The 26,923-nt window shown below is 43.3% G+C and overlaps 1 protein-coding gene across 1 annotated transcript; it reads left to right on the top strand.

Moving 5' to 3' along the window:
• Positions 1–42: 42 nt before the first annotated feature.
• LOC146203732 (acyl-CoA-binding domain-containing protein 6-like) lies at positions 43–26,641 on the top strand. The gene is made up of 8 exons (XM_084588908.1): positions 43–442; positions 4,043–4,107; positions 7,253–7,349; positions 9,762–9,818; positions 14,044–14,160; positions 19,394–19,483; positions 20,739–20,769; positions 26,396–26,641. The coding sequence occupies exons 1-8, from the start codon at positions 299–301 to the stop codon at positions 26,533–26,535; spliced, it is 741 nt and encodes a 246-aa protein (XP_084445034.1). The 5' UTR covers positions 43–298; the 3' UTR covers positions 26,536–26,641.
• The last annotated feature ends 282 nt before the right edge of the window (positions 26,642–26,923 follow it).

Genomic DNA, 26,923 nt, shown 5'->3' on the forward strand with positions numbered 1-26,923 from the left:
CTGTTTCTGAGAAAGACGGTTTTGAAAGCAATTTAGCCAAAACCGTATCCTAACGTATCCAGCCTGTGCCAGGTAATGGTTTTGAAAGGTCTACCGCATCAGGGTTGCGTTATTTTGCTCACAGAAACAGCGCAGGCAGTCTTTTTCTGTAGGAAGGTTTCCATTCCCATAGCTACCTAAAGCAGAAAGTATTACTAAATATTTTTAGACGTTTATTTGCTCTAGAGTTGGTATGTGAACTTGCTCTGCAACGTGAGAATACCTGCTGCGCTCACTGAAATATATTTATTCAGAGATCATGGCTCAGGCTGATGATGCGAATGACTTTAATAAGTGGGACAAGCAAAAGGACCTCTTTTCGAGGGCGGCGGAGCACATTCAGGCCAATGCCGGAAAGTTGGCTAGCGATCAGCTTCTCTACCTCTATGCAAGATACAAACAGGTGCGTATGGATAATCATTCGGAATTACCACAGCGTTTCTTCAGTCCTTCTCTCTCTCTCTGTCTCAGCCTTGTTAATGAAGCAATTCTACGTGCTTAATGCATGCCACAGCCGATCTGCACAAACGGCCGTGCCTGTAAGTGCTTGAATAGGAGTTGCAACGTGCTGCCTCTTGAAGGGTCCCGGCTTGTATTAGAAAACATGCATTTATGTTGACCGCTCCCAGTCAACTCTGTTAAATGCATGAAGGATATTTTTTTCTTGAAGGTTCAGATGCGTTATGGATATCCACAATTGAATGTAACATTGAATTTACGTACTGTACAGTGGACAATTCCGAGCCTTAAAGCATCATTAACATGCCCCAAATGTCCACGAACTACCCCAGTGAACATTGAGGCCCTCGGCATATCCAGCTTATCTTTTGCACATACATGCTTTGCACCATGCAGTAGAAACTATTTTCCTCACTAAGAACGCAACATATATGTTATTATAGCATATAGTGCAAAATGACACCTGGAGAACATAAATACCAGCAATTATGTTAATTAGAATTGTTGTTTGAATATAAAATCATACATAACACGTCATCATGCGATTTTACAGCATAACACCTGTAAAAAGCACTTCAGTGTCCCATAGCTCAAGCACTTTTCATATCTCTTCACTCACTTGGTAACAGAAGCCAACATATTGCTGTCACATGCACCTTTATACCCACCATGAAGTCTGTCCTCATGTGGACTAGTGGTAAATTGCTTAAAACCAGTTCCTGGGCAGCACCGCCACGGTGGCTCAGTGGTTAATACGCTCGATTGCTGATCCCAAAGATGCAGTTTCATTCCGTGCTGCTGCGGCTGCTTTTCGATGGAGGCAAAAAGCAAGGTGTTCTGTGCGATGCCAGTGCTCGTTAAAGAAGCCCAGGAGGTTGAAATTTCCAGAGCCCTCCATTGTGGTGTCTCTCATAGCCTGAGTCACTTGGGGATGTTAAACCCCATAAACCAAACCAGACCAAGTTCCTGGGTGAGAGTGTATTTCATGCTTTCATTCACACAGCGCGAAGACAAACATGGACAAGGAAGAAATCGGCACAAAACGCTTTGTGGTGTTTCCCCCCTTGTCCGTTCGTGTTTTTTCCCGCACTGTGTGAAAGGAAACATATTGCTAGATTGTTGGTTAATAAACCTATCTAAATAAATGTTGAGACTTTTTATTCATTTTTAATACTGTGGAATGAGTAAATTGATCTACAATGCTCTGTTAGTTGAAAATAGCGGTGAGTGTGAGATTACAAAAATAAGCTCATGTAGTAGCACCTCCAATTTATGCATCTATATGATATACTTTAGAGCGATAATGGCGCGAAATATGCCTAATCTAGGCCCAGCTGAAAAAATCTTAGATTTGTCCAGCAGTCCGCTGGGATTAATAAATTTTTAAATTTAATTGCTACTGTTTGAAGCGTTAGGCAAGCATATGAAAAAAAAGAGGCACAGGTCAATGGGGTCGAAATGAAATGAACATATGAATGATGAAAAATGAGTAGGTGGGTGCGGTCTCACGTTAAATAGCTTTATGTACACGTGAGACCTCTGTGATGCAAACTATGACCATGGTGTCATTGATGGGTGCAGTGTGCCTCTGATATGTGCAGTATTTGTGAACAGCTTGTGAACGTTTCTGTGTCACTTTATATAGAGCACATACATTTTTGATTGGCAAATTTTGATAACTGCATATGCCTTCGTAGAACACTGCATAAGGAGGTTTCAAATGGTACTTGGGACTTATCTGTCGGTACTTTTACAAGTGGTATAACTTATATACAAAATAAATGCGCACTTGACAACAAAGCTTGCAGAATGCCACCAAAATTAATGTGTTGATATCCTTGCACCAGTGTACATAAAACATTCATTATACCTCCACGCAGATGTGCTGAATAGGTCATTGAAAATAATCTAACATATATATATTGCCTGCTGGTTTTGTGTCCTGTTATTGACTTGCGGCTGCTGTGGCTGATGCTTTTTATAGGTTTATATTTAGCTGTATGCCCCTCCTGCTTGAGCCAACTCTGGCTTGCAGTATGCTCAAATAAAATGAAAATATATATATATGTAAATTTAATATCTGTGCTAATCTGCATTCAATTTTTTGTACACATGATGTCCCATAAATATCACTGCTGGACATAGGCATCTGCATAATTTTGGTATGTTTAATAGATGTTAGTGGTTGACTTGGTTATAACTATGAAGTGACGTTTGTGTACCTGTGTCGCATTTTTAGCAACTGGTTTGATTCTCTTCTGTTAAGCCTTTGAGCATGCTTGTATTGACTGTGCATCCAAAAGAAGCGCCTAATTTTCTTCTGCTGTATGCATTCTGAAGGAACCATATTCCATCCATTAGAAACTGCTCATCCACATGCTTAGAACTGGTTCTCTGTTTCATTGATTTCCGCCTTTTCTCAGTAGGTGCCGCTGCACGTTCAGTCAGCATCATCACTTTCATATTGTATGAAACAGGCAGTAAATGTCGATAGCACACGTTTCCATGTCAGCTGTCCATAAAGTGTGCACTGTATCGACGCCCTTTGCCTAATCAGGAGGTCCTGCATCTACTATTGCTGTTCAAATTATTTCTTTTGGTCAAAGAATTAAGGTATACCTGTATTAACTAAAGAATGTAATGCTTTAATTAAAGTCTTTGCTGAATGTTCCAGAAACAGATCGTATGCATAGGCTTGCATGCTGTAAAAAGGAATGGAATTAGCAATTCAATATTCGGGCACTAGGTTGCAAGTACTGTGACCTCCTATTATGTAGTCCAGCTACAACATAATAGACCAGTTGCAAAACCTACAAGCCAGCTTACCTGTGAGACAGACATTCATGCACAGTGACGGCGGAACCTGTCTTCGGGAGTCCGGGACAGTAATTAGGCGCTGTGCGATCATCTATTAGATTCACATCTGGTCTCACGTGATCATACAGGCCATTGTGCGAGAGCAAGTTTTCTGGCATTTTTGAGGGGGGGAAAAAAATGGATTTGAAGTGCAACGTTGACACAGTAGGGTGTGGAAGGTTGTTTTTAGAGACAGCACATGGCACACCTGTTCACCAGGCGATGTGCCAGCACTACCCCTAATTACTGCCTGAAAGTATGTGCCACCATTGTGCAGGAATTTCTGCTGCACAGAGTAGCTGACTTATAGGTTTCACATACTTACACCTTGTTTTTTTAAGCTCATGCAGAGCATTAAATAATTTGAGCAGCATAAAGGAAATTAATGCAGCAGAGGGTAACAAACAGTTTGTAAACTAAAGTGAATAATGAGAACTAAGTTTACTAAAAAGAAACTGGTAACGTTATAAACCAGCAAATGCTTTAACAGAAAAACAACTTAGCATCAGTCATGTCATTCTTGGTCTTTGCAATGCAGAGATTTGGGCTACTGTGGCTTTGGCCCTGACTGTACTTTGTGAAAGAGGCAAAATCTTGATGTCCGCATGCTTAGAGAATAATGTGCTTGATCTCAGCTGCTTTAACAAGTGTGCTTTCTGATGTGACGTGTGTTCATTTCTTCTTGTAGGCTCATGATGGACCCTGCACATCATCAAGGCCTGCATTTTATGATATAAAGGGCCGCCAGAAATGGTAACTGACTCAGAAATCGTTTATGGCCTCTGGCTTTATAATATTGAAATGACCTTTGAGGTTCATGGTTCTAAATTTGGAATGAAAAAGAGGTCGAACAATCAGCCTTTTAACCCCTTGCTATTAGCGCTGTAACACATGAGAAAACAAATTTACCTTGCCTGGTTACAAGCATTAGACTACAAACACTGAATATTTGGCCTGGCCTCGGGCATAGTGTAATGTGCACCTAGTGATTAGCGCAGTGTGCTTCAGTTTTAGGTTTGTTTTAAAACTGAAGGGTTGTTAATTTGTACATCATTTTTCTATTTTCGCCTCTGACAGAATGCAGAAGTGCGTTCAAAGCTTTTTCCTCCTTTCATGGACAATCCTGTATCAGCAGATAGCTGAAGGCATGAGTGTTTTCTCTTGTTTAATTGAAATTTTCATTTGGATAATTTTAGCACCTTTAGTATGATCACTGTGCTCGATGTCTTGAAAGCCAACAGGTTTTTGTGATGCATGGAAGCTCCAGATATGCTGTAGTTGTGCAGTGCTATGCAGAAATTATTTGTCTTTTTTTGCAAGTAATTAGTCTGATAGGTAAGGTTTGTCACAGGCTTGTATGTTGCTATAGTGACCAATGGGAGCAGTACTTAATTAACCTTTTGCACATGCTGTGAGCTTGATCTGATTGACATACGACTTATACGGTATATACTTCGTAACCTGTGCATAGATAGCGGAGCATTTCACCCGCTGAATGCTTATGCTAACACAGCCTTCCCGTCATGTATGATGTCTGTGTACAACACTGCGATATTAATATGTTGCATTTGCACATCGACGCTCTGTTCTGTGGTAATTAATCTCCTTTCATTGAAGTGTCAAGAGGCTCGTAAACCTGTTCCAGCTGGAAATTTACTTTTATTCAAAACTGTCAATCCCATCAGTGATCATAGCAAAAATATTAAAATTTTGGAAAGTGATGTTCCTCACCTTTATAGGAGGCAAACCTACATCATAAGTCTATGTTATGCACCTGGCTTGCACTAAAACGGGGGTGCGTCTGCACCTGTTACCTGGAGGCAGTGGGTCTCAGTAGATGCTCTGATGCATGAATTAGTTACCACAGCAGTAAAGCAAAGCATTGGACTTTTTGCCGAGATTGTGTGGCACTGAGCTTGCAAGAAAGCCGTGGCACAAATGTTAAGCAATGAGTGAACAAAATGAAAGAAGCACGCTATGCTCCAGCAACATAGACTAGGACACGAAGTTAAAATGCTTGCCACTTCATGCTTCAGTGAGAATGCTTAGGGTTCTCGTGAGCAGACTGTGTCATCATCACAGTGGTAAAAAAAAAAAAGTGGTTACAAGGTTGCATAGTCCAGAAAAGGGCATAATCGAGCTTCAAATTGAATTTCTGCTGCTTTTGCAGTGTGCATGTTCAGTTTTAATTTTGGAGTAATTCTTATATTAGACATCAGTTCTTAAACTTTGAGAGCCCATCTCAAATCTGTCGTAAATTCGGGGAGATGCAGAAGGCATGTAAAAACTGCCAGCCTACGACTCTGCATTAGGGGGGTCATCTTAACATGGATTTTGAAGCCAAAAGCTTCACTACAAGGGTCAGAGTCGAGCTTCGCGTATGCGGTATGCCGCGACCGAGTGACGTCACAGCCAAGGCCAGCTGTGCAGCCCCCTCGCAAAGCTCCGCCAGCGTTGCAGATTTCCATCAGAACTCATGCAATTGGAGGTCATCGTAATTATCACTAACCATCACATACTAGTTACGGGATGCTTAACTAACTCTAATCAGACATTAGCCAGTACTCAGAAAGTGCAAGTCATGGTTAACTATCACTAACCAATAGTAAAAGCACCGCCAGCGTTGCAGATGCCCATCGGAACTCATGCATTCGGAGGTCATTGTAACTATTACTAACCATCACTTACTAGTTAACAGGTGTTTAACACTAATCATACAATAACTAGTACTCAGAAAGTGCAAGTTATGGTTAACTATCACTAACCAATAGTAATGGGTAGACGTTTCGAGATGTCCATAGCCGTCACATGGTGACATCGGCCGTGATGTCATGACCGTATGTAATGACATCATGACGTCCCATCCGGTCCTGTATAATAACCAGAAGTGGTAATGACGTCACATCCGGTCATGACGTTATGACTGGTGGTGACGTCACCAGGAGATTCACCCCTATACAAAGCTGACCCCGCCGGGCGTTCCATCCCGTGTCCGCGCAGCGCCTTTCATTTGGCTCTTCCTCGAATGCCACACCACAGAGCATATATACATCTTTTCAACAAGTGATCCCTGGGCGCCACCATAGTACTCGCTGGACTGCATTTTGTGTAGAAAAACTGGTTCCGCTGCAGCTTCTACCGTGCTGGCTACAAGCGCAAAATGCAGTCCAGCAAGCAATATGGCGACCCCCAGCGACCACTCATTGAAAAGGTGTATAGAAATAGACTAAAAAGCAGTTACCGGTAAGTCACTCAATTAGGGTGAAGTCAAGGATGTGACGTCACCCATCTGCCGTCAGCTATGAGGACCAAGCGGGAATGAGTGCGCTCCAATGCTGCCGGGCGGCGCTTTTTGCCTTCTGCGAGTAACGGATGCTGCGCCTTTCCTTTCCTGTAAACGAATTACAGAACGCCGGTGAACTTAGATGCGCTCGACATGGAAGCCAAGGAGAGTTTAGCTGCTGGCGAACGGCTCAGAAGACTGGAGAAATTAACTTCTTCTGATCGCGAGGTAGTCACTGCTTTTCGCTACGTATATCCAGGCTAGCAGAGCTAAGCCATCTTTCAATTTTTTTTAAAGTTAGGCCTTCACATATTTTGAAAACTCAGCTGTGTGTAGCAACCATATTTGCTCTTGTGTGCACTAATGCATTTTCTGCTTTATAAACCTTTGCAGCCATAAGAACATTGTGAGAATTGTAGTCTTCGAAAGCAATAGTCATCTTTGTAGCAAGGAAGATCAGTAGTTACTATTTTTGGTAGTAGGCCTGCAGACTACAAGGAGTGAAGGAAACATTAACAGAAAATTCCAATTCTGTTTTATTTCCTAACTGTGGCTGAAAACCTAACATGAATTACAATGCATAACTGTCAAAATTAATGTGTCTATTGTTGGCAGGGATGCCTGGAGGCAGTTGGGTGATATGAGTGCTACCACAGCGATGGATGAATATGTAAAATTCGTCTGTGAGCTCTTCCCAGATTGGAGCCTCAAGGTAGGGTTATTCTCACTTCACCAATTCTGCACCATTGCACTAAGTGCCCGGGCAACAACATTTCTATGCTCTACTCTTCTCTTGTTGCTGTAATTATAGGTATGCTTTGTGGGCGTGGCAATTGATTACATGCATACAGAGCAGAATACTGTAGGCTATGGGATTGTAGCTGAGGCTTTTCTTCCTCTCTCTGTAAATAAGACTCTCTTCCTTTTTGTCAGCTTTCGAGCATTTTTTTCAAATATGAAATTAAGTATACAGTTTGTTGGAGCAAATGGGTGAGGAAATTGTTGCTTTCATCATAGATTTAACTGGAATTAAGTTCAGTGAGTTGTTTGCTGGTTAAAAGTTGCATGTGTATGTGTGTGTTTTATTGGACAGAAAAAGAAGAAAGGGCGCGCAGCAGCATGAGCTTTGCTCTGTGTTGAAAGTGAACCTTGGAAAGACATTCAGTATATATATTTTTCTATATAGTGCGAGTGATGCCATGTTTACATGCCTGTTGCCTATGCATGCAATCTAAGCTGCTTTGATGATTTCGCTAACAGTTTAATATTTCTGGCGGATGTTAACTCCACTGCGCTAAACAAAGGCACCCAGCGAAGCTTTTAGTCTTGTTTATGTTACAGGTTCTCACTTATGTTCTTCTTAACATTTCAGCCAAGATTTGGCACTGTCTATATGCTGCAGCAAAATGTTCTTTTCATGGAAAGCAACCTTAATTAATACCTACACCTTGTTTTTTTAAGCTCATGCAGAGCATTAAATAATTTGAGCAGCATAAAGGAAATTAATGCAGCAGAGGGTAACGAACAGTTTGTAAACTAAAGTGAATAATGAGTACTAAGTTTACTAAAAAGAAACTGGTAACGTTATAAACCAGCAAATGCTTGCTTTAACAGAAAAACAACTTAGCATCAGTCATGTCATTCTTGGTCTTTGCAATGCAGAGATTTGGGCTACTGTGGCGACCATTTGTGCAGTTCACTTTATTGCAGGTGTTTTTTTTTTTTTTTTTTTTTTTTTTGCCATTTTGGATAGCTTTCTGCTGCCCTAAAATGTAGTCTGAAGCGTTTCGAACATCTCTCTTAATCATGAGAAACACTGGAATCAGCAAGACTGTTTGCCAGTAGCATTGTTCAGGGAGGATTTTTCTAAATGTGCTGCAGGAGTGCATAGATCAAGTGTATAATATTTAGCTGTTGCAGTTTCTTTCATCTCGAATTCCCTTCCTCCAGTTTTCTTGTACTTGTGCCTGCAACACCCCGTCTGCCAAGTCCTTGCCCTATTGCTGTTGCTTATGGCAACCCTTTTGTGCAACATGCAGTTACCAGTGTTCAGTCGTGAGCAAAAATGGTATACAACATGTAGACGGTGGCGGAGCTAGAGAAAACTGCATCCTAACTTCATCTGGCAAGAGCTACCTAAAATCGAGACGATAGTGGCGGTGCCCCAGTTTATCCACATGCATATGCTGATGCCGCTGTCCTTTCCGCTGCCGCTAGATGCCATTTTGAGGCAGTTTTCCCGAGCCCTGTCACGAACCGAGTGTTGCATACCACTTTTGCTCTCGACTGTACATAACAGCATCAGGCAATCACTTCGATCAATCTTGAAGTGTGGTCTATATTTTGTGGTCTGAAACTCTTTTTAGATCTCATTTTTGGTGTTCTGCTCAAGGAATTGGCATGTGCAGACTATACTGCCATGTAGTGAGTTAAAATTCCTACTCACGGAAAATTGGTAAAAAATGTGCATTGCTGACATGAAGTAGTATGGTGAAACCTCGTTGATATGTTTTTTAAAAAAAATACAGGAAAAAAAATGCATTCGCCAAGGAAACGTGTAATCCAAACTGCCCGATTTAAAAAAATTAAACTGCTGAATGAGGTGCAATGTCATTTAGAATTCAGACTTTCACTGCATAAAAGTGTAGATTAACATTTATAGACATAAATGCGCAGCTCCTTTTTCACTCTCACAGAATTCAGTTCGTATTTGCATTGCCTGAAGTGCAGAAGAGATTTAGTGACAAATCCGGTTCGTAGAAGGCAGTGACGTGCCGGAATTGCTTTCTGGGGTGCTTCCGGGTGCTTCACACCCTTACACTAGTGACATGTGGAGAAGCCATCGCGATGGCTTACAGTTGCCGCATTTTTGCTCATGTTGCGTCCCCAGACCCGGCTCGCTCATATGCTGATGAGTAGTTACCAACGCATTTCTCCTCATGATGTCATGTTTCTGCGGGAACGGGTGCCTTATATGTTGGCTCGTAGGGTTTCTTTGATGCTTTGCCCCTTTGTGCTTTTGTGCTTAATCTTGCCATTCCGGTGGACTGCACAGTTCTTAATGCCTTAGTACATAGGCCTTTGATTGTACTTGATTACCATTTGCAATTTATGTGGCATGCAGGAAATGAGGAGCAGTGCAAGGTCCATGCTGGGAGCTGTGATTAGCCGGCCTTGTGCAGTAAGTCGTAGCAGTCCTCCCACGCATTTGCTGCAGCTTTTGTGCACTGGGGTACCTTTTGTCAGTGTGCCATTTTTCTCTTCACTGTAGTGAAATTTGACTGTGAGGCCCTGTGACTAAACAAATCAGTTTTGGCACTGTTGTAGTGCACTAGAGCTTCTACTCAGTCATTTAGCTGTTACGCGATGTCTGACGCCTTCACCTCACAAGCATGCTTCTGGTAGGTGCTAGGTTACATGGCTGTGTATCGATTAGTCAGTGGTTTGTGTCAATCACTGCCAAATTAACAGGGGCTGCCAAATTCGGCAGTAGTATTACCGAGATGGAAATGGAACTCACCGGGACCTTCGGATGCCGAGTCACATATCCTAGGCCATGGCACGTTCCTATGGCTTGGTTAAAGTGAGGCTTTATATTTGTGTTGGGTGGCTTTCACATCATGTGGTAGGCTACAACTGTAAGCTAATGAATACATGCGACTCAAAACCAAAATCGAGGCATCTGGCCTAAGCATGCTGAATTGTGCCTTCACCCCCTCTCCTTCATTGGAGGACAAATGCTCCTAGCTGTTGTAAAGACTAGGTGCATTGCAGCTGTGAGGATGCATGTTGATGTTCCATCCAATGGTCCCCCTACTTTTCATTGCACAGTTACAGTTGACATCAAAGAACTGCAGGATTCTATGTACTTAATAAATAAATAAGTTGATAAAACAAAACCTTTGTCAACTTGTGTGCTTTGGTATTCTAGTAAGGTAGTGATATAGTGCCCATGAAAAAGACTTGTTGACTATTCATGTTCCCTTAATTACAGTGCTGCTTTTTTCTCTGAAGGCAGATTTCGTCACTGCTACTCATTACTAATGTTCGTAGCATCTGTCTCCTGAGAGGTTAGAGACAGTTTTCATGGGTCGGGAGGCACAGGTGCAAAAATGTACAAAATGTGTAACATTTTTTTCTGAAAAATTGATTGCCAGGTACCAGCTAGCGTCTCATCACTTGTTGCAAAATGTATTTGCTTCTCATATTTTCTACCTGGCCAAGTATGACATGTATGCTAAATATGAAGTTCAGATGAAAGAAGCTAACAGTCAGTGAGACCAAAGAAAGTATGGAGGATTGTTTTTTTTTTTAATTATCTCCTGTTGACGTGGATTAGTACCATTTTCCCTACACCTGTCTGTGTAAACATGTAGTTGCAGTACAGTAGCCGACCGATTTTTCGGATGCCAGTAATTCGAACTTGTGCGATATTTCGGTCTTCATTCCGGAACCCCATGTGCCCCATAGGAATGTGTACATTTTCAAGGCCAATATTTCGGACCTTATTGTGTCCAAAAGTTTGATTTTTCGCACCAAATTTGGTTTTTTGGACGAAGGGTGTCATTTTTTTTTTTTTTTTCGGCATAATATAGACGCAAGCGGATATCGCTGTCACAAACAACCCGGTTTTGCACGGCCGAGAAAGCTTAGGTGAAGCAAGTAATTCAGATGAACTAGCTTGGCTCACTCTGCATCGTTGCCATTGGAGGCAGTGGCAGTAAGGGGATGCTCAGTCTTGTCATCGCGGTAGCCTGGAGCGCGCAATCAGGCGGGAAAGTTCGTGTGGCACTTTGGACAACTAAAGTGCGGTGATGCAAAAGCGTTTGTTTGAAACGCCTCCAATTCCTGCTTTACTATGTTTGCCTCTGGGGTTGTATTCCGAGTTTGCGTCATTATCGAAAGTGTCGCCGTCTCCCTGGCCTTGAGTCTTCTGATTGGAGGAAACGCCGGAACCGGAAATGGTGGCAACCAAACTGATTCTTCTTCTTACGTTTTGTGTTAGGGATTTGGGCGTCCGTCGCCACTTCTCTGCTTCGCTTGCCGCACAGTCACTAGGCCACTTCGGCAACATGCGTCTCACTCACTTGACTGCACCCAGACATCTGTCGAAGGAACGTCGCCGCACCTGCTGCCACTGCTGACGCGTGCGTGCGCCCTGCCCACCGACACGTGACGTCACGGTTGCTATGCACAGCTGCACTCCCACCAGTGCAGGTGGTTGCTAGGGAGAGGCCACAGCTGGCACTGTTTCAAGGCATGGACAGACGGATGCCGCGAGTATGAGCCATAAAGGCATTCGCCTTAAAATGGAGCGTGAACACCGTCACCGCGACATGCTCTCCACCTGCGGAGAAAAGCTGAAAGGAGGGGAGGGGGGTAATGGTAGTGTATTCACGTAGGCTCTCGTTGCACTTGTTTTTTCCCGTGAGTTTTATCTGGCGATCTTTGCTACCGTCGTTAACCATGGCAACGGAAACAATGTTATTGCTTCGCGTGGTGCGCACATTCGTTCGCAGCATGAGCATGTCCTGCACGTCACAGTACACCATGAAATGGCATGGACATGAAGAAAGCATGACTGGCCGAGATATTCTAACTGGATGGCTATAGTTATAGCATAACACGATTCACTTTGCATGCTTCCCCGGCCATGCGCACGCCTACCGTGTCAGCACCAGTCAGCGCGCCCGCACTGGCCACTGGCAGACCTTATCAGATCGCACTGGCGCGTGCGCATGAGCGGCGTACGGAAGCTGATCACAGTAGTGGACCGTGCTATGCTATAAATCCCTATTATCTACATATAAACAAAACACGGGGAGCGGGGAAGTTAGTAATTTGTAAATCTGATTTTTCACAGAAAAGTGATCTTTTTAAAGTTTGCAGATTTTTTGGACTGTTCGGTTATTCGGATCATTTGACGGATCTGCACTCCTGCTGTGGTGGTGATGTGATTTCTATTTTTCACACATTTGCTTTCCAATTTATGCTGAGATGGCTCATCATCTTGTCATAAATCGTCATCAAAAGCAGCCAAGCTGGTTCCACTGCAGGACACAGTTTTTTCAGTGATTCCTACTTATTCCCATTTTACATGAGGTGCAGTAGTGTTGTTCCAGAACACTTGCCGGGCGTGTCACTCTGACACTTGGCTACCCACAGAGTATTACGTGTATGTATAAGTGGCATGCACTTTATTGCTTTCATTATTAGAGTGGACATCCTTTAAGATGAATTTGAAGGGACCAGCAAATTCGTTCTTCTTAACATCAGTTCCTGTGAAAAATGTGCTAGTCATGCCATAATATGCGTTACATAAAAACATTCTATAAAATAGGCTTTCAGGGAAAGAATAATTTCAAGTAGAGCGTTTATTGCATCACATGAAATTAGCTCTGAAAGCATTAAACTAGCTCACATTATGCTACTTAAAAGTAGCATTTGTCTGGTTTTTTTTTTCTTCTTTTCACCATTCCTTTGCTCTGTGTCCCGCAGTGGCTGCTATTTGTGCGTGCTTTTCTGATGTTGGGTCTCTATCTGCTTCATGCAGTTAGGTCTCCAGCATGGTCCATGGGTCTCTCTTATGTCGCCCTTAAGGCAGCGTAGCTGTTTTTACTCCATGCTCCTTTTTGTGTGCAGCAAGCAGTGCACATGGAGAGTGATATCTGGCCATTTCTGTGCCACAACAATGCGCGTTATGCCACGTCAGTAGAAAAAGCGGCATCAAAGTTCTTAAGCCTCATAGTTACCAGGCAGATGCGCTTTGACCATATGTGCCTTTCAGTCTGTATGACACAGTGCGTAGCATGTGACATATGCATGATGCCAAGGTTTGATGTCAAATCTCTGCTAGCGCAGGCGTGATGAGTCTCTGCCATTTGCACACCAACTCTGCCGTCTCTGCCATTTGCTCCCCAGGAAAGCACACTTCCACAAGACAGTCTTCTCACATGGTTCGCAGTCACTGCAAAAGTTTGCCTTAACCGAAGTACATGTGAAACAGTTTGTAGCGACTCGTGTGGCATGCAGCCGGCACATGCCGAAGAAAAGGAAGCAGCGCAGGCACGAGAGCTTAGGAACGCTCGCGACCTTCGCCTCAGCCGGACGCTGCCGTCGTCACCTCTTCAGCTTCTCCTCAAATAAATGTGGCCGCGGTTGCCCCTGCCTGGTGATATCTACAAGTTCATCTTAACTAAGCAGTTTTTTTTTTTTTTTTTTTTTTTTTTTCATATACATTTAGTCCTGTGGTAAAGCAGCGTATGGTCTCCCATTGTTCATCTTGTCTGAGAATTTGTCTTAACTGGTCATTTTTAATGGGAGTCTACCAAACTTTTATTGCAACTGCTTAAAGCTAGAGTGGCTGTATTATTTGTACAATTGCCATATGACAAGGTTTTGCGCAGGAGCCTGGTGTAGCCCCTGAGAATAAGGATGCATTTGACTGGGCAAAGGAAGGCTGCCTGGAGAGGCTGTTGGAGTGCCTTAGTAACAACGCTCTGGTACACGAACGTGATGCACAGGTGAGAGGTGATGCACAGGCATTCAGGGCTCGTGTTGTGTCCAATCTGCTGATGTAAAAAAATTTTTTTTTTTATTCTTGCTTCTTTTTTTCTCCAATTCAAATGACAATTAAGCTGGGTAACTGAGCTTTTTAATACTGCACTTCAAATTCGACAGTGTTGTGGGAAGAAAGGGACCAAGACAGGGTGAAGTTTTCGAAAGTGTAAATGTGCCTGTAGCAACAGCAAAGTGGTTGCGTACAGCCTGCGGGTTGCAAGTTAGAGTGTTGGCCTATACAGTGGTTTCTTTTTTCTTCACTCTTCAGTCTTACCACTGCAAGCATATTTAAAATCTTATTGTAAGCTGTGAGAGCATAATTTCATGTCCTGAATTTCGGCACGGCATATACCAGGGTTTATGTTTTCCTGTACACTGGTTTCCTGTTGCAGTTGCATGCTCTCAGAGCGGACAGAGAGAACTGTAGGCAATTTTTGTGAACTAAGGTAGACAAGCAGTCTGGAGTGGTGTTCACCATACAGCAGTTGTATTGTACATACTTAGGGTTGTTCGTTTTCGGGTAAAACCCGATTTTACCCGATTTTTGCACCACGAGCGTGTTCCTAAAATATCGGGTGAAACCCGATTTTTCCTGATTTCTGAAACAACTGTGCCCACGAAATTGCTGCGCCTCCAGTTGGTGCGCAACCGAGAAGCGGCCAAAGCTGCCGACAGACAGACAATCGTTGATTGCAGGCCCCGTGGCGCAATCTAACGTCGGAGTCCCGAACACAGCGCCAGTAGCTTGGGCACGCGCAGCGGCGATATTTACACATCGTGCATTCGCAGCACTGCTGACTAGCGTTCAAGATGGGAAGAAAACGAAAGACATTGGATGATTGGTGCAAAGAACACGAGGATTTGCAGACTACAGCAAAAGACTCTTAAGGCAGCCGCGCGCTGGTGTGCAAGTACTGCAACACCGAGATGGTCACCGATCCAGCGAAGAAGCCCTACGACCGAATTCGCGAGCATCTCGCGTCATCGCGTCATAAGAAGTTGAAGATGGCGGTCCAAGAAGCTGAAAAGGTGGGAACATCTCAGTCAACGCTCTTCGATGTTTCCTGTAGGCAGCGTGCGAAAGAAAATGAAGCGGATGGCGTGATTCACGACTTCGTTCGTGCCCTGGCGTACAGTGGAATCAGCATGCATCAGGCGGACGGACCTCTGGGGGGTTTCGTACGCAAATACTGCAAGGCCGCTAAAACTATGCCGACTGGACAGCGACTTCGGATTAAATACCTGAAAGAAGCTTTTGACAAGGACATGGCGAAAATCCGTGATGATATGCAAGCCGTTAAATGAATGTTATCGTCGACGAATCCCCTGACATAACCGGAGTGCCTACCATTAACACTCTGATGTGCTATTATAGTCAAAAAGCAAAAAAGAAGCAGGTTTGTTTAGTCGACGTCGACAGAGTTAATGCTTCGAACAGCTACACAGTGGCCCGGGTAGTCGGCAAGGCTCTCCTTACTGTGGGCAAGACGTGGAAGGATGTTGTAGCCGTAGCCACAGATTCCGCGGAGTACATGCGAAAAATGGTACGCGAGATCTGCGAAGCTGAAGCGATCCACATCTTGCATGTAAAGGACTTAGCCCATTTGATCCATGTGAGCGTTGACCATGCGATTTCGTCACCTTGCGTGTCTGATGTTCGATCCGCAGTGATCAAGTTTGGAGCATTAGTCTGTTTGGCGCTGATGCAAAGAAGCCTCCTTCTGTCGTTCCCAACTGATGGCAAAGCTTCTACAAAGCGCTTGTCGTCGTAGAAATGTGGAGCTCATTAACAGAACTTGTTGAATGCTCGCATGATAGCACCAAAGCGGAAGCTATTCGAGCGATACTTTCTGAAAAAGAGGGTCTTTATGCAAAGGCAGTCTTAATGAGAGATGCACTCGAGCCTCTTTTAGATGTCCAGAAAACGCTTGAAAGCGGAGAACTCCTCATGCCAAGCTTCGATCACCTTGTAAACGTCAAGCTACAGCAGACTGTCAACGAGCTTTCCACGACGATCGGTAAAAGTGATCGGGCGAAAGGTGTTTTGTCTATGTTGCCTAAGAGCAGTGCCATATTAGTAAAAAACTTGTTGTGAAGAGTTTTGCGCCAAAATCTCCACAAAATGGGACTGCACTTTGAACCGGAACGTCTCAGACAAAGAAGAAAACCAGTTGACATTGTGGAAACTGGGAGCCGTACTCGATCCGTTCCAAAAGCGGCTGCTGAGTCAGTCGTTTGATGACTACCGACCTCTCTTTAATTCCGTGATGGACGATGTAGGCTCGCTTCGCGAGGAGTTCAACCAGTACTTGCTGGAAGCAAGCCCCACGAATGAAGGTGTTGAAGTGATGGACTTTTGGAACGACACAACTGTGCATTACCCAAGGCTAGCATATGCAGCGTTATCATTGTTGTGCCTAGCTAATGGCAACTGTGACGTTGAGCGAACGTTCTCTCAGCTAAGGTACCTGCAGAGACCAGACAGGTCTCGTATGGAAACCGAGATGTTGCGCATGCAGGTGATTATGTATGTTAATAAGGACGTGTAGGACGTCGATGACCAGCCCACGTGAATAAAATGTTTCTTTTCTCAAAACTGACCGTTGCCTCTCACTGCGAGTAATAATTCATTACCAATGAAACGCCAAATTTTGCAATATTTTCTTGAAAGCAGCCCAAAATCTAACCCTAATTGTTACCCATCGGTTAGAGCAAATCGAATAAATTATTAGTTTGCAAATTTAACCCGATAAAACCCGAATTGCGGAATTTTCCCACGAAAAAACCTGATTTCTCCCCTATTATCAAGCCGAAAAATAATGCCCGATTTTTACCCCCCGAATTTGAAAAAATATAAAACCCGAAAACTAATAACCCTATTAACATACTCTCCTCCATCAACTCTTGAACAACAAGTTGTCCTCCCAACCAGCCTTGTCATCATAAGCCTTTACCATGATGACTAATGTGAGTGTACACAGTGATACACTCGTGCAGGCAGTGAGCTACGAGTTAGTAGTTATAACCACCTGCTGATTGGGTTGCCTTAGCTCAACTCTACAAATGTGGCCAAAATAAAATGGAGCATGCTTCAGCATTTGAACTTTTTTCATGCGTTGTGAAGAAAAAATATAAAGGTTCCTTTCAGATATATGCAAGTGCAGAAATAACATTTGTGAGCATTCATATAAACTAATTTCACTACCCAAGATGAGCAAGGGTCTTAATTGGCATTGCGTGCTGCTTCATAATCATTATGTCTGCAACTGTATCCCTGGGGGATGTAAAACATCAGAGCACTGTGGTAGCCTTATTAGAGTCAATGCTACAGTGGTTTCATTTCGTGCTGAAGCAGAACCCATCTGAAAGCTATGTAGCTGCCCATGAACATTTAGCATGATATACACTTTACTGCACTCTGTTTTGTTCTGTTAAAAATCATCAAGTCTGCTGCATGAGTTGAAACATCGTATGCTAATTCTTTGCCAGCTTGTCTTCTTAGCAGAACTACTAGAAAGACGAATTGTTTTGCAGGACTTCATCGTTTAATTTCATTTATGAGGTTTAATGTCCCGAAGTGGCTCTGGCCATGAGAGATGCCACAGTGGAGGGCTCCGGAGATTTCGACCATCTGGGATTCTTTAATGCGCACTGACATCACACAGCACATGGGCGCCTTGCTTTTCGCCTCCATCGAAAAGCGGCTGCCGCGGCCAAGATTTGATCCCGCATCCTTGGGTACAGCAGTCGAGCACCCTAACTTTTACGCCATCGTGGCAAGGTTGCAAGACTTCAGTGCATTAATATGTTGACATTTCGGAGGCAGTTTGGGGAGACCTAGGTGGCATTGTTAGAAAAGATGGTGTTGGGTTAAATTGCATTTTAGTGTGTAGTTTGGTGTAGAAGGATGGGTTAACGGGCACTGAATTAATTTATCTTTTGAGGTGTCTGCTTTTTAAATGACGATCCACCACTTCTTAAAGCAGCGTGCATTTATGCTGGCATTCATGTACAGTAAAACCTCATCATTGGGACCATAAAGAATGTTCGAATTAATCAAACGGGACAAAAAACGGTCAGGCTCAGGCAAAACATTTGATTACGAGAAAGCTGCGATGCCCCCTGCTTTGTCCCACTGTCACACTTTGTTTTGTAGTTTTCGGCAGGATGGTGCCACGAAGCGTGTGCATAATTAAAGCCAGCAGAGAATAATATTCAAATGGCGCTTGAACTTGCCTTCCACGCCTGATTGCGGCCCGAATAGTGTCCATGTCGTTTAGGATTCCGTGGTGCGCGCACATCCACGAAATTACAAGTTGTTCTCGAGCTGGGGGCACTACAGCATATCAAGCAATGGCATCACATTGTGGCGAAATTGAAACCAGGTGTTCCAGCATAGCATTCCAAATCTTAGAAATAACCGGGCTAGTGCAGGCCGCTGCGTCGAATAATCCTTTCAAATTCACATTAGAAATTATGGGACCGCAGAAATTTTCCTAAATTATGAGTTCAAATTACAAAGGTTTTTCTGTAATTGTAATTCTTTGTGCTGCTTTAAGGTGTTTGGAACTTTGCAGGTTGATTGAATTCTCTAGCAGTTTCTGTGGGCAGCTATCTGGACTTCATCATCTGAACTTTTTTAACCTAGCTTTAAGCCAAGCTAACCTTTAGTTAGCCTGGTCAAGCTGAATTTATATGGCAGTTTGTCTGTACTCCTGCCATGTGTACTGCGTCGCCAAAATGAATGCACTGTTTTTGAGTAGAGCAGAATCGTCATTTTTACCTTGGAACTGCAGGGAGTAACTTAAGTATAGCTTACATATTCTGAAGGGTTGCTGAAGTAAAAGTTTTTGTTAGGCTAGTTAGTCCATAACGATATGAAAAAACTTCAGCGCAAATTCAATAGCCCGAAGGCAAAAAGAAGGGGATAGGAAAGAGCGCTGTCCCCTTTCCTGTCCCCTTCTTTTAGCCTTCGGCCTATTACATTTGCGCTAAAGTTTTTCATATCTAAAGGGGTAATGCCATGCCACACACTAGCACAAATAATGCATGCAGTATTCACATTTGAACTAAACTCTGTCATAGATGTTGTGGATTTGAAGTAAAGAAACAGAGTTGTGCAAGATCATGTAGTATCACACAAGCAGTGTTACCAGTTTTGTGTTGGCTAACAACCTAATGCAGGTTTAACTGCAGGGTATGAGCCTGCTGCACTGGGCTTGTGACCGTGGCCACCTGGAGGTAGTCAAGTTGCTTTTGGACAGGGGGGCTGACCCTGACACCAAGGCAAGTTGCCTTTTTTTTTTTTTTGCTTGGTTTTTGTTTTTAGCTTTAATCAGAAACCCACATCCTTCATCAGTCATGAGGATGAAAGAACAGCAAAGGTAGCAATTGTGCTTCTTACACATTCTGTCTGCAGAAGCAAAACTGTGTCACGAGAGAGAGAGAGTGCGGTCATCCTTTCAGGATTTTGTTTATTTTTTATTTTTTCATCCACTTTTATTTTATCCTCTGTGTATTAGAAGTGCTTGTGGCGCGTAGAAAAAGAAAGCTGGCTGCGAACATAGAAAGAAGGCAGCGTGATCCATTTGAAAGTAAAAAAGTAAAAGTGCAGCGAGAAGTAGGAAAGGGAAGAAACTGCTGAAAGTTGGAAGGAGCACGAAGCAGCAGAAAAAAATATATGGAGGCGCAGCGCACAAGGTTTTGCCGCTCGACTGTATTGCGTGCATTTCTCACCGCTGCCTTTTAAATGACAGAAACAATGGAAGATGATGACATGGTCATGCAAAGCTTTGGTTTTTCACAAGAAATCAAGCTCGCATTGTATTTATGCTGAAGTGGTACTTCCATAAAATTTAAACAAAAAACAAACAAAAACAAAAACAAAAATATTAAGATCTCACAAAGAGACGATAAGAGAAGGATGGAAGGTATTTCGGAGTGTCTCTTTTATAACCAACAAGATGTGTTAGTAAGTAGCCCTTTGAATTACCAGACAGCATGTCATCACCAACAACTGGTACAGTAAAGAATTGTGTTGGCCCAAATGACTTTACTATAGAACGGGTCTGCTGTATTTCGTCAGCTATCCACTAATACAGACGGTTAACACATCATTTAATTGCAACAACAAGCTGTATAATGTCTTTTGACCTTAGAAATACCAACAGCCTGGTTCACATTACAAGACTGAATATAAAAGCAACATTCGCAGCATGGTGTTTAAGAAAAAAATATGTGGGCAGTTCTTTACATTGGGCTTATTTCCATCATCTAGCAGGTCATGTCCACTGCAGGATAAAAGCATCACCCGATAATATTCACTTACTTTCATGCAACCAGCCCTAGTCGCCCTTATCTCCTGCAAAGTATTTAGTCACAGTTTACAGGAAAAATGATAATTCGGGTTAATTTTCATGAACATTCTGTTATTCACGTAGGGAGTTGCATGCTTCCTTGAAAACCTAACAGCCATTCTTCCTGCAGCACCAAAAGATTCCAATATTAATCTAAACATTCTGCTTTTTTACTTCCTTTTCAGGATTCGGAAGGCCAGACACCTTTGCATTATGGTAAGTTGGCTTGAAATATTGTTATGCCTCCAGTGCATTCTTGAAATGTGCACTCTTGCTCAAGGTGCGCAAAGTGGTTCAGCGTTCACCATTCCCTCCCCTCCCTCCCTTGGCTAGGTCTTGTAAGGACACAATAACAAGGCTGTACCGTAACATGTACAGTCAATCCCAGATATGTTGAACCTGGCTGTTTCTCATTTTTTTTTCATAACGAGCAGTCAGGATATCCCCCTGAAGATGTGCAAAAAATTCTCACGATCACTTTTCATTAGAGGAGCCAGGTAGAGTGCAAGGCCTTGGACACTTGCTGGCAGTGCTAGCACTGTAAAGCCACATGACTTAGTGTACGCAGAGTGTGCAACACTTTTCACGTGACCTAGCTGCCATGCTGAAAGTGCTGTTCGCTACAACTGTGATGTGAAGCAGGCTTGAGCTAGCCAGGGGTGGAGTGCCAGTATGCTAGAGGTCGACTTATCGTTGCTAGAAGCGCATCATGGGTGTAGTGTACGTACTCTTGCTTCAAGACTACGGATGCGCTCTCACCATTGCTATCTATCAATTGATGTATCAAACTATATTGCAATCACCATCAAGTTCAATATATAACACACTTCGTGTAGCAGAGCATGTTGAATCTTTGTACCCAGCTTTTTTGACTGAGCTCTAGCAGCTTTCCTCTGTGCTGCTTTTTTAAAAGGTTGATATAAATAGCATGCATTCAGCTAAGCTCCCACACTTCATAGCCAGATGTTAAGTGAAGAAATGATGGCAGTAGCTTTACCGTGCCCTTAAAACCCGGCAGCACTTATTTGGCTGCAGTGCTGTACAATGCTCATGGCAATGCTATTCGCTATGAAGTACCATGAGCAGCTTCTGTCACTGTAATAAAGAATAGAACTGACGAGCAGAATGGTAAAAGAAATGGATTGATTATTTTAAATGATAGATGGTTAGCATAATATGCTTACATTGTTTTTTTTTTACCTTCTTCTGACTGCCAGCATCTCAAGTTATAACTTAGCAACAGAATACATTCTGTGCTAAAAGGTAAGCAGCAGGTATGCATTCACTGTGTTTCATTGTTGGGGGCACGTGCAGTTGGGAAAGGCTGAGCAAAAAACGAAAGGGGGGGGGGGGGGGTGTAAAAAAAAACACTGCAAAAATGTTGAAAAATACATAAAAATGTGGCGAACACCCCTTCTCCCACCTGTTGTAGAGCTTCACAAAGGCCAGCCTCGAACGCTCCAAGCTGGACTGGCTGAGAGAGAAAAAAAAAAAAAAGGAAAGCTGCAAGGAATTCGGCCAGGAAGGATGGAATGAGTATAGTATGGGAGAAGAATAGGAATGAATGAAGCTGGAGCAAAAGAGAAAAAAAACCTGGAAAAAAAAATGCGACAAGCCTGAAAACTCGAGAACGCAATTACCGGGGCTTGGCAATGCCGCAGCCACTTATATTATGCAGAAGACTTTTGAAGAACTTTAGCTGGTTTTCTGGTGAAGTTACCACTTTTCTCAACGATAAAGGAAAGGATAGCAGATTCACACCAATCGCTCTTTCCACGCGGTGCTTGCGCACGCAGTCGCTGATACAGCGACACAGCTATGGAAAACTCCATTACAGCACAGCATAACAAGCGATCAACGGTTCCTAATATACATGCATGTTTTCCTCTTTGCGAGACATGTCAGGATTGTAGCATGCCTACTTTTCTCTTTAGTTGGAAAGAATGTCCGGCCTCGAATCCCGACTTGGATGCTAGTTTCCTTTTCTTCTTTTTTAACGATTCTTATTGCCTCTTTAACAGCACTTTCAATTCTTATGCCACAAAATTAAGTTAGTACAGGGGAAGTTAACAGGTGGCAGCCAGCCGCTCGACCACTTGTTTGGAGCAGGATGGCGTGTAATGAATGCAAGATATGTCCAGAGCGTCCACGACTAAGTAAAAAAAAAAATTTATGTTACTATACAGTCTCAATTAAGCAATATGGCATGAGAAACAGCTCATCATTCGAGGTTCAACAGCTCAGTAGACGTCGAAATGTATGGAATGGCAGGCAGGGGCTTTATGAATCGCATCTACAGGGGAGGGTGAAGCGGACAGCTGGTACTTGACGTCAGATGCCGCTTCTCGGCGCTTGGTAAGCATGCGTGTCTGCAAGTCGCTCACACGAGTTTCCGCTGTGGTGGGGAAGTTGTGGCGAACTATGTGGCGTGCTGGTGTCGCCTAGGTTGCTAAAAAAAAAGTGGGCCGCAAGCTCCTCATGCATGTGGTACGACAATGACACAAGGACAGCCGCTAGCATGTTGGGATCCCAGGGAAATATGGCTATCTAGAGGTGCACAGCGGACAACCATCCAGACTAAGAAAACTGACAGGGCAGGCAAGTAGAAACGTTTACAGTTAAGGGTAGCGAAGGATAGCAAGAAAAAAAAAGTCAGGCTGGGGGACGGACAAAGAAAACCGCCCAGGAGGAGAAGGAAAGCAGCGGTATAAGCATGGAGGGAAAGGGTGTGGGAGGAAAAAAGGAACGAGCCGAGAGAGGTAAAAATAATGAAAGATAGCAAAAAAAAAAAAAAAAAAAGATCGCGAAACTAAGTGGAAGACATAGTAAATGCGCAGTTAAAACGCTCCATTCTCATTGATTACTCTCTTCATTGTGCTGGTGCTCATGCAAGCTTTCGTATACAGGGAAATATAGACCACAGGATAGCTTCAATAAAAATTATGCAGTGATCACATGCATCCATGAGCGCGGCCCACTTGGCCGGCGCGCACGGCAGTTCCAGTAGAGGTGCATCTATGAGTTGCCCAATTTCTTTTAATAATTTTTCTTTTTTTTCTTTTACGATTTAAGGAAAGGTACTAACACAGGTGAAAGGTATACTGTGTCCTCTTTCGGGAAAAATACTTCGCTGAAAATCTGGACGCGGCAAATCCGGGCATGATTGCCAGCTCACTGCTCGTCGGACAGCAGCGATCCAAACTTAGCGGTTTTTCGCTTCGTAAAGCTTGTTCAGGGACGTGAAAAATATTTTATCAGGCCAGTGAAAATGTGTGCAGCCCATCAACCCAACGACTGCAACCTAGCAATTCATTTCTGACTATAGAATGTTGCGAATAGAAAGAACAAATGGCGAATGCGACCCACACACAGCAGATCCGCCGCGTCTCGGCTGCGCGGCCAGGCCACTACAAAGATCTCCTTCCCGCCGCAAAGGGGCGCGCACATCGCGCCGCGAGTTACTGCTACACGGTGCCCATAGGTAGGCACCCTTAGCATGAAGTGAAAAAAACAGAAAAATAAAACAAGGAAAAAAAAAAGAAGTGCATATATTTAAAATATTAGCCATGTCCCTGCATCACCACAGCTACGGTCGCACTCCAAACTTTCAGCAGCGTCTTTGCCACCTGCCACCTCCCATCATACATCATCTAGCTCATCAAGCATGTTGTTTAAGTAGGATTTGTTGAAAAGGGTGCACACAAACAGCTGATCTCGTTCACGTCACCGCATCCTCTTTTGTGAAATGACGAACTGTCGCTGAGCGAGCGGCCATGTTCGCGAACAGAAATTCTTTCTGGAAAGCCGTTGTAAACTGCCTCCGCATGCCGCTATTCATTGCTAAAGAGGCGCTATAAAATATTATGGGTCAAAAGGAGTGCACGTGAAGGCAAATGTGCCAGGGACTGAGAAAAAAAAGTTCCAGTAACTGCAAGGATGTCGATACGGCTTTTTCCGTCATTCACAGGCAGGCACGTCACACATTGCCAGACTGTGCCTCAAATTCTGCTAGAAACCACTATATAAGGCAAGGGGAAACTTTAGCTTGATTTTTTTAAGAAAAATCTACCTATATTTTGGTTTATGCGATATTTACTCTCACCGGTTGGAGCCATGGTGTGAACTGCTAGCAGTGTTCCTGGCTTGGTGCCTTGCCCCAAGGAGCAGAGGTGCAACGTTTCAGGAAAAGCTGATACTTCCTTCTGCAGTATTTACATTCACCAAAGAGAGCTAGCACAAATAGCTGGAAGTTGGCTTAGTAGATGGATAGAAAGTCCCTTCAGTCACCCCTAGGCCCATAATGTATGGCTGTAGGCAAATCTGTGCAGACCTGTCCTGGACCTTGGCTCATGCCCTTTTAAGGACTTACTAGAAAATGTTGCAACTGAGCCTCAAGAACAGAGTGCAAAGCTAAGCACATTTCTTTATCAGTCTGCTGGGGCCAATCCCGCAGGATTCGACCTTGCCTCCTGTTCTGTTGCAGTGACAGAGCGAGAGCAAAGATTTGAAGGCACATTTTAAACAAAAGCGCTGAGGTATGCTGATGTTCATAGTGAAAAGGCTTGGGAAAAGGAATCCCATTGCATCACTTAGTTTGGTAGGTGGAAAATGGTGGTTATGCATCTGATTGAGCTGCTAAGGGTGCAGCACATTCAACTCATTCTTCTTTGAGAAAGGCTTTTCCATTTCATTTTTGCTTCTCTTTTTTATTGCGACCGCAATGCTGCACCAGGTTTCGTGCCGTCGCATGTTTTCTTTTACCATTGAAATTTTTTGTGGGCATCAGCAGCTGCTGCTTTTTTTTTTCTTTCTTTGCTTACAGCTTTCTCTCATGCCTTGCTTGTGTGCTCCTTGTGCTAATAATATTGCCTGTTATATTACCCACAGAAATGGCGCATTCATGTTCTTTTTTCTGCATTTGTGTAAACTATGGATTTCATTTCTATCAGTTTGATTCACATGCGGAAAAAATGACTTATTACTGCGAAAGCATTACTTCGCTATGTTCACAGATTTCTGTCTGCAGCAGTTGTGAGTAATTGAGAAGTGATAGAGGTTAATGAGTGGTGTCAATCGATAGAGGGTGACGTAATGTTGTGTCCGAAAAAATTATTAGGCCAATAAATTATTTAGGTAATTAATTAGAGGCAAAACACGCAAAATCATATCCACAGCAGTTGTAATTGAGAAGTGGTAGAGGTTAATGAGTATTGTCAATTGATAGAGGGTGATGTAATGTGTCTGAAGAAAATAATTAGGCCAATAAGTTAATTATGTAATTAATTAGAGACAAATGTGTAAAAGCAAAGGCAAAAATGATTTCATTAGCCAATGGCTTGGCACCACATTTGAATGTATAAAATACTAAAATAGCTAAATCGGTCAATTAAGGTGACGTCAAGGATGTGACGTTCAGCCAAAAATAAAAAGGCATAGGAAGGGATTGGCACGCAATTTGAAAGCACCAGAGACTAAAGTAGTTAAGGCAGTCAATTAGGGTGATATCACGCAACCGGAAATAGAGCCGAAAAAGGGCATAGGAAGGGATTGGCACGGAATTTGAAAGTACTAAAGACTAAAATGGGTAAACAAGAAGTGAATTAATGTGACGTCAAGGATGTGACGTCACGCAACCGGAAGTAGAGCCAGAAAAGGGCTTAGGAAGGGACTGACTTGGCTCTTTAATTTTTTCCCAACTTTTTATCGGTACTTTCATATCAGCAGCGCCTGACTGGACTGCTGCTCTGGTTTTTGAGCCCTCTAGAATAGCAGGCACTACGCTTGTTTAGTGCAAAGCTGCATAGTTTTTCATTTGTTTGTACCACATTGGATCCCTTTGCAGCGGCCTCATGCGGCCACCAGCAGGTGGCTGAACTTCTGCTCAAGCGTGGTGCCAACAGGGATGTCAAGGATGCAGATGGCCAGACTCCTGCCCAAGTAGCACTCTCTCCTGAAGTAGAGGCCCTACTCTCACCATCTTGACTCTTCAATAACAGAAGCTTTCAGCACATGCTGCTGTGTTTATGAAGCAGTCGGTCCAACTTTCCAACTTGTCATCTTGTTGATCATAAAGAGTGCTCCAAAGTAACCTTTGGGAATAGCATCTACTTCCATTACAGTCATTTTGAATTTCGCAGTAAGTACAGGTGAGACTCATTTCTTTGTAACGGCTGTGCCGTCTCAGTACCTACAACACTCACCTGTCAACCACTTGTGACTTTAATGCCATTCAAAGCAGCCACATTTCATTAGAGGCAAAATTCACGAAGGTCTCTGTGTAAAAATGCTAGCGCACTTTAAATAATTTGTGGTAGCCAAAATTAATCCTTTACTATGGCATGCCTCCATGGCTGCAGGTCATAAAGAGAGA

The sequence above is a fragment of the Amblyomma maculatum genome, chromosome 1 (genome assembly GCF_055883805.1).
Source record: "Amblyomma maculatum isolate TAMU_Amacu chromosome 1, ASM5588380v1, whole genome shotgun sequence".
Lineage (NCBI taxonomy): Eukaryota > Metazoa > Arthropoda > Arachnida > Ixodida > Ixodidae > Amblyomma > Amblyomma maculatum.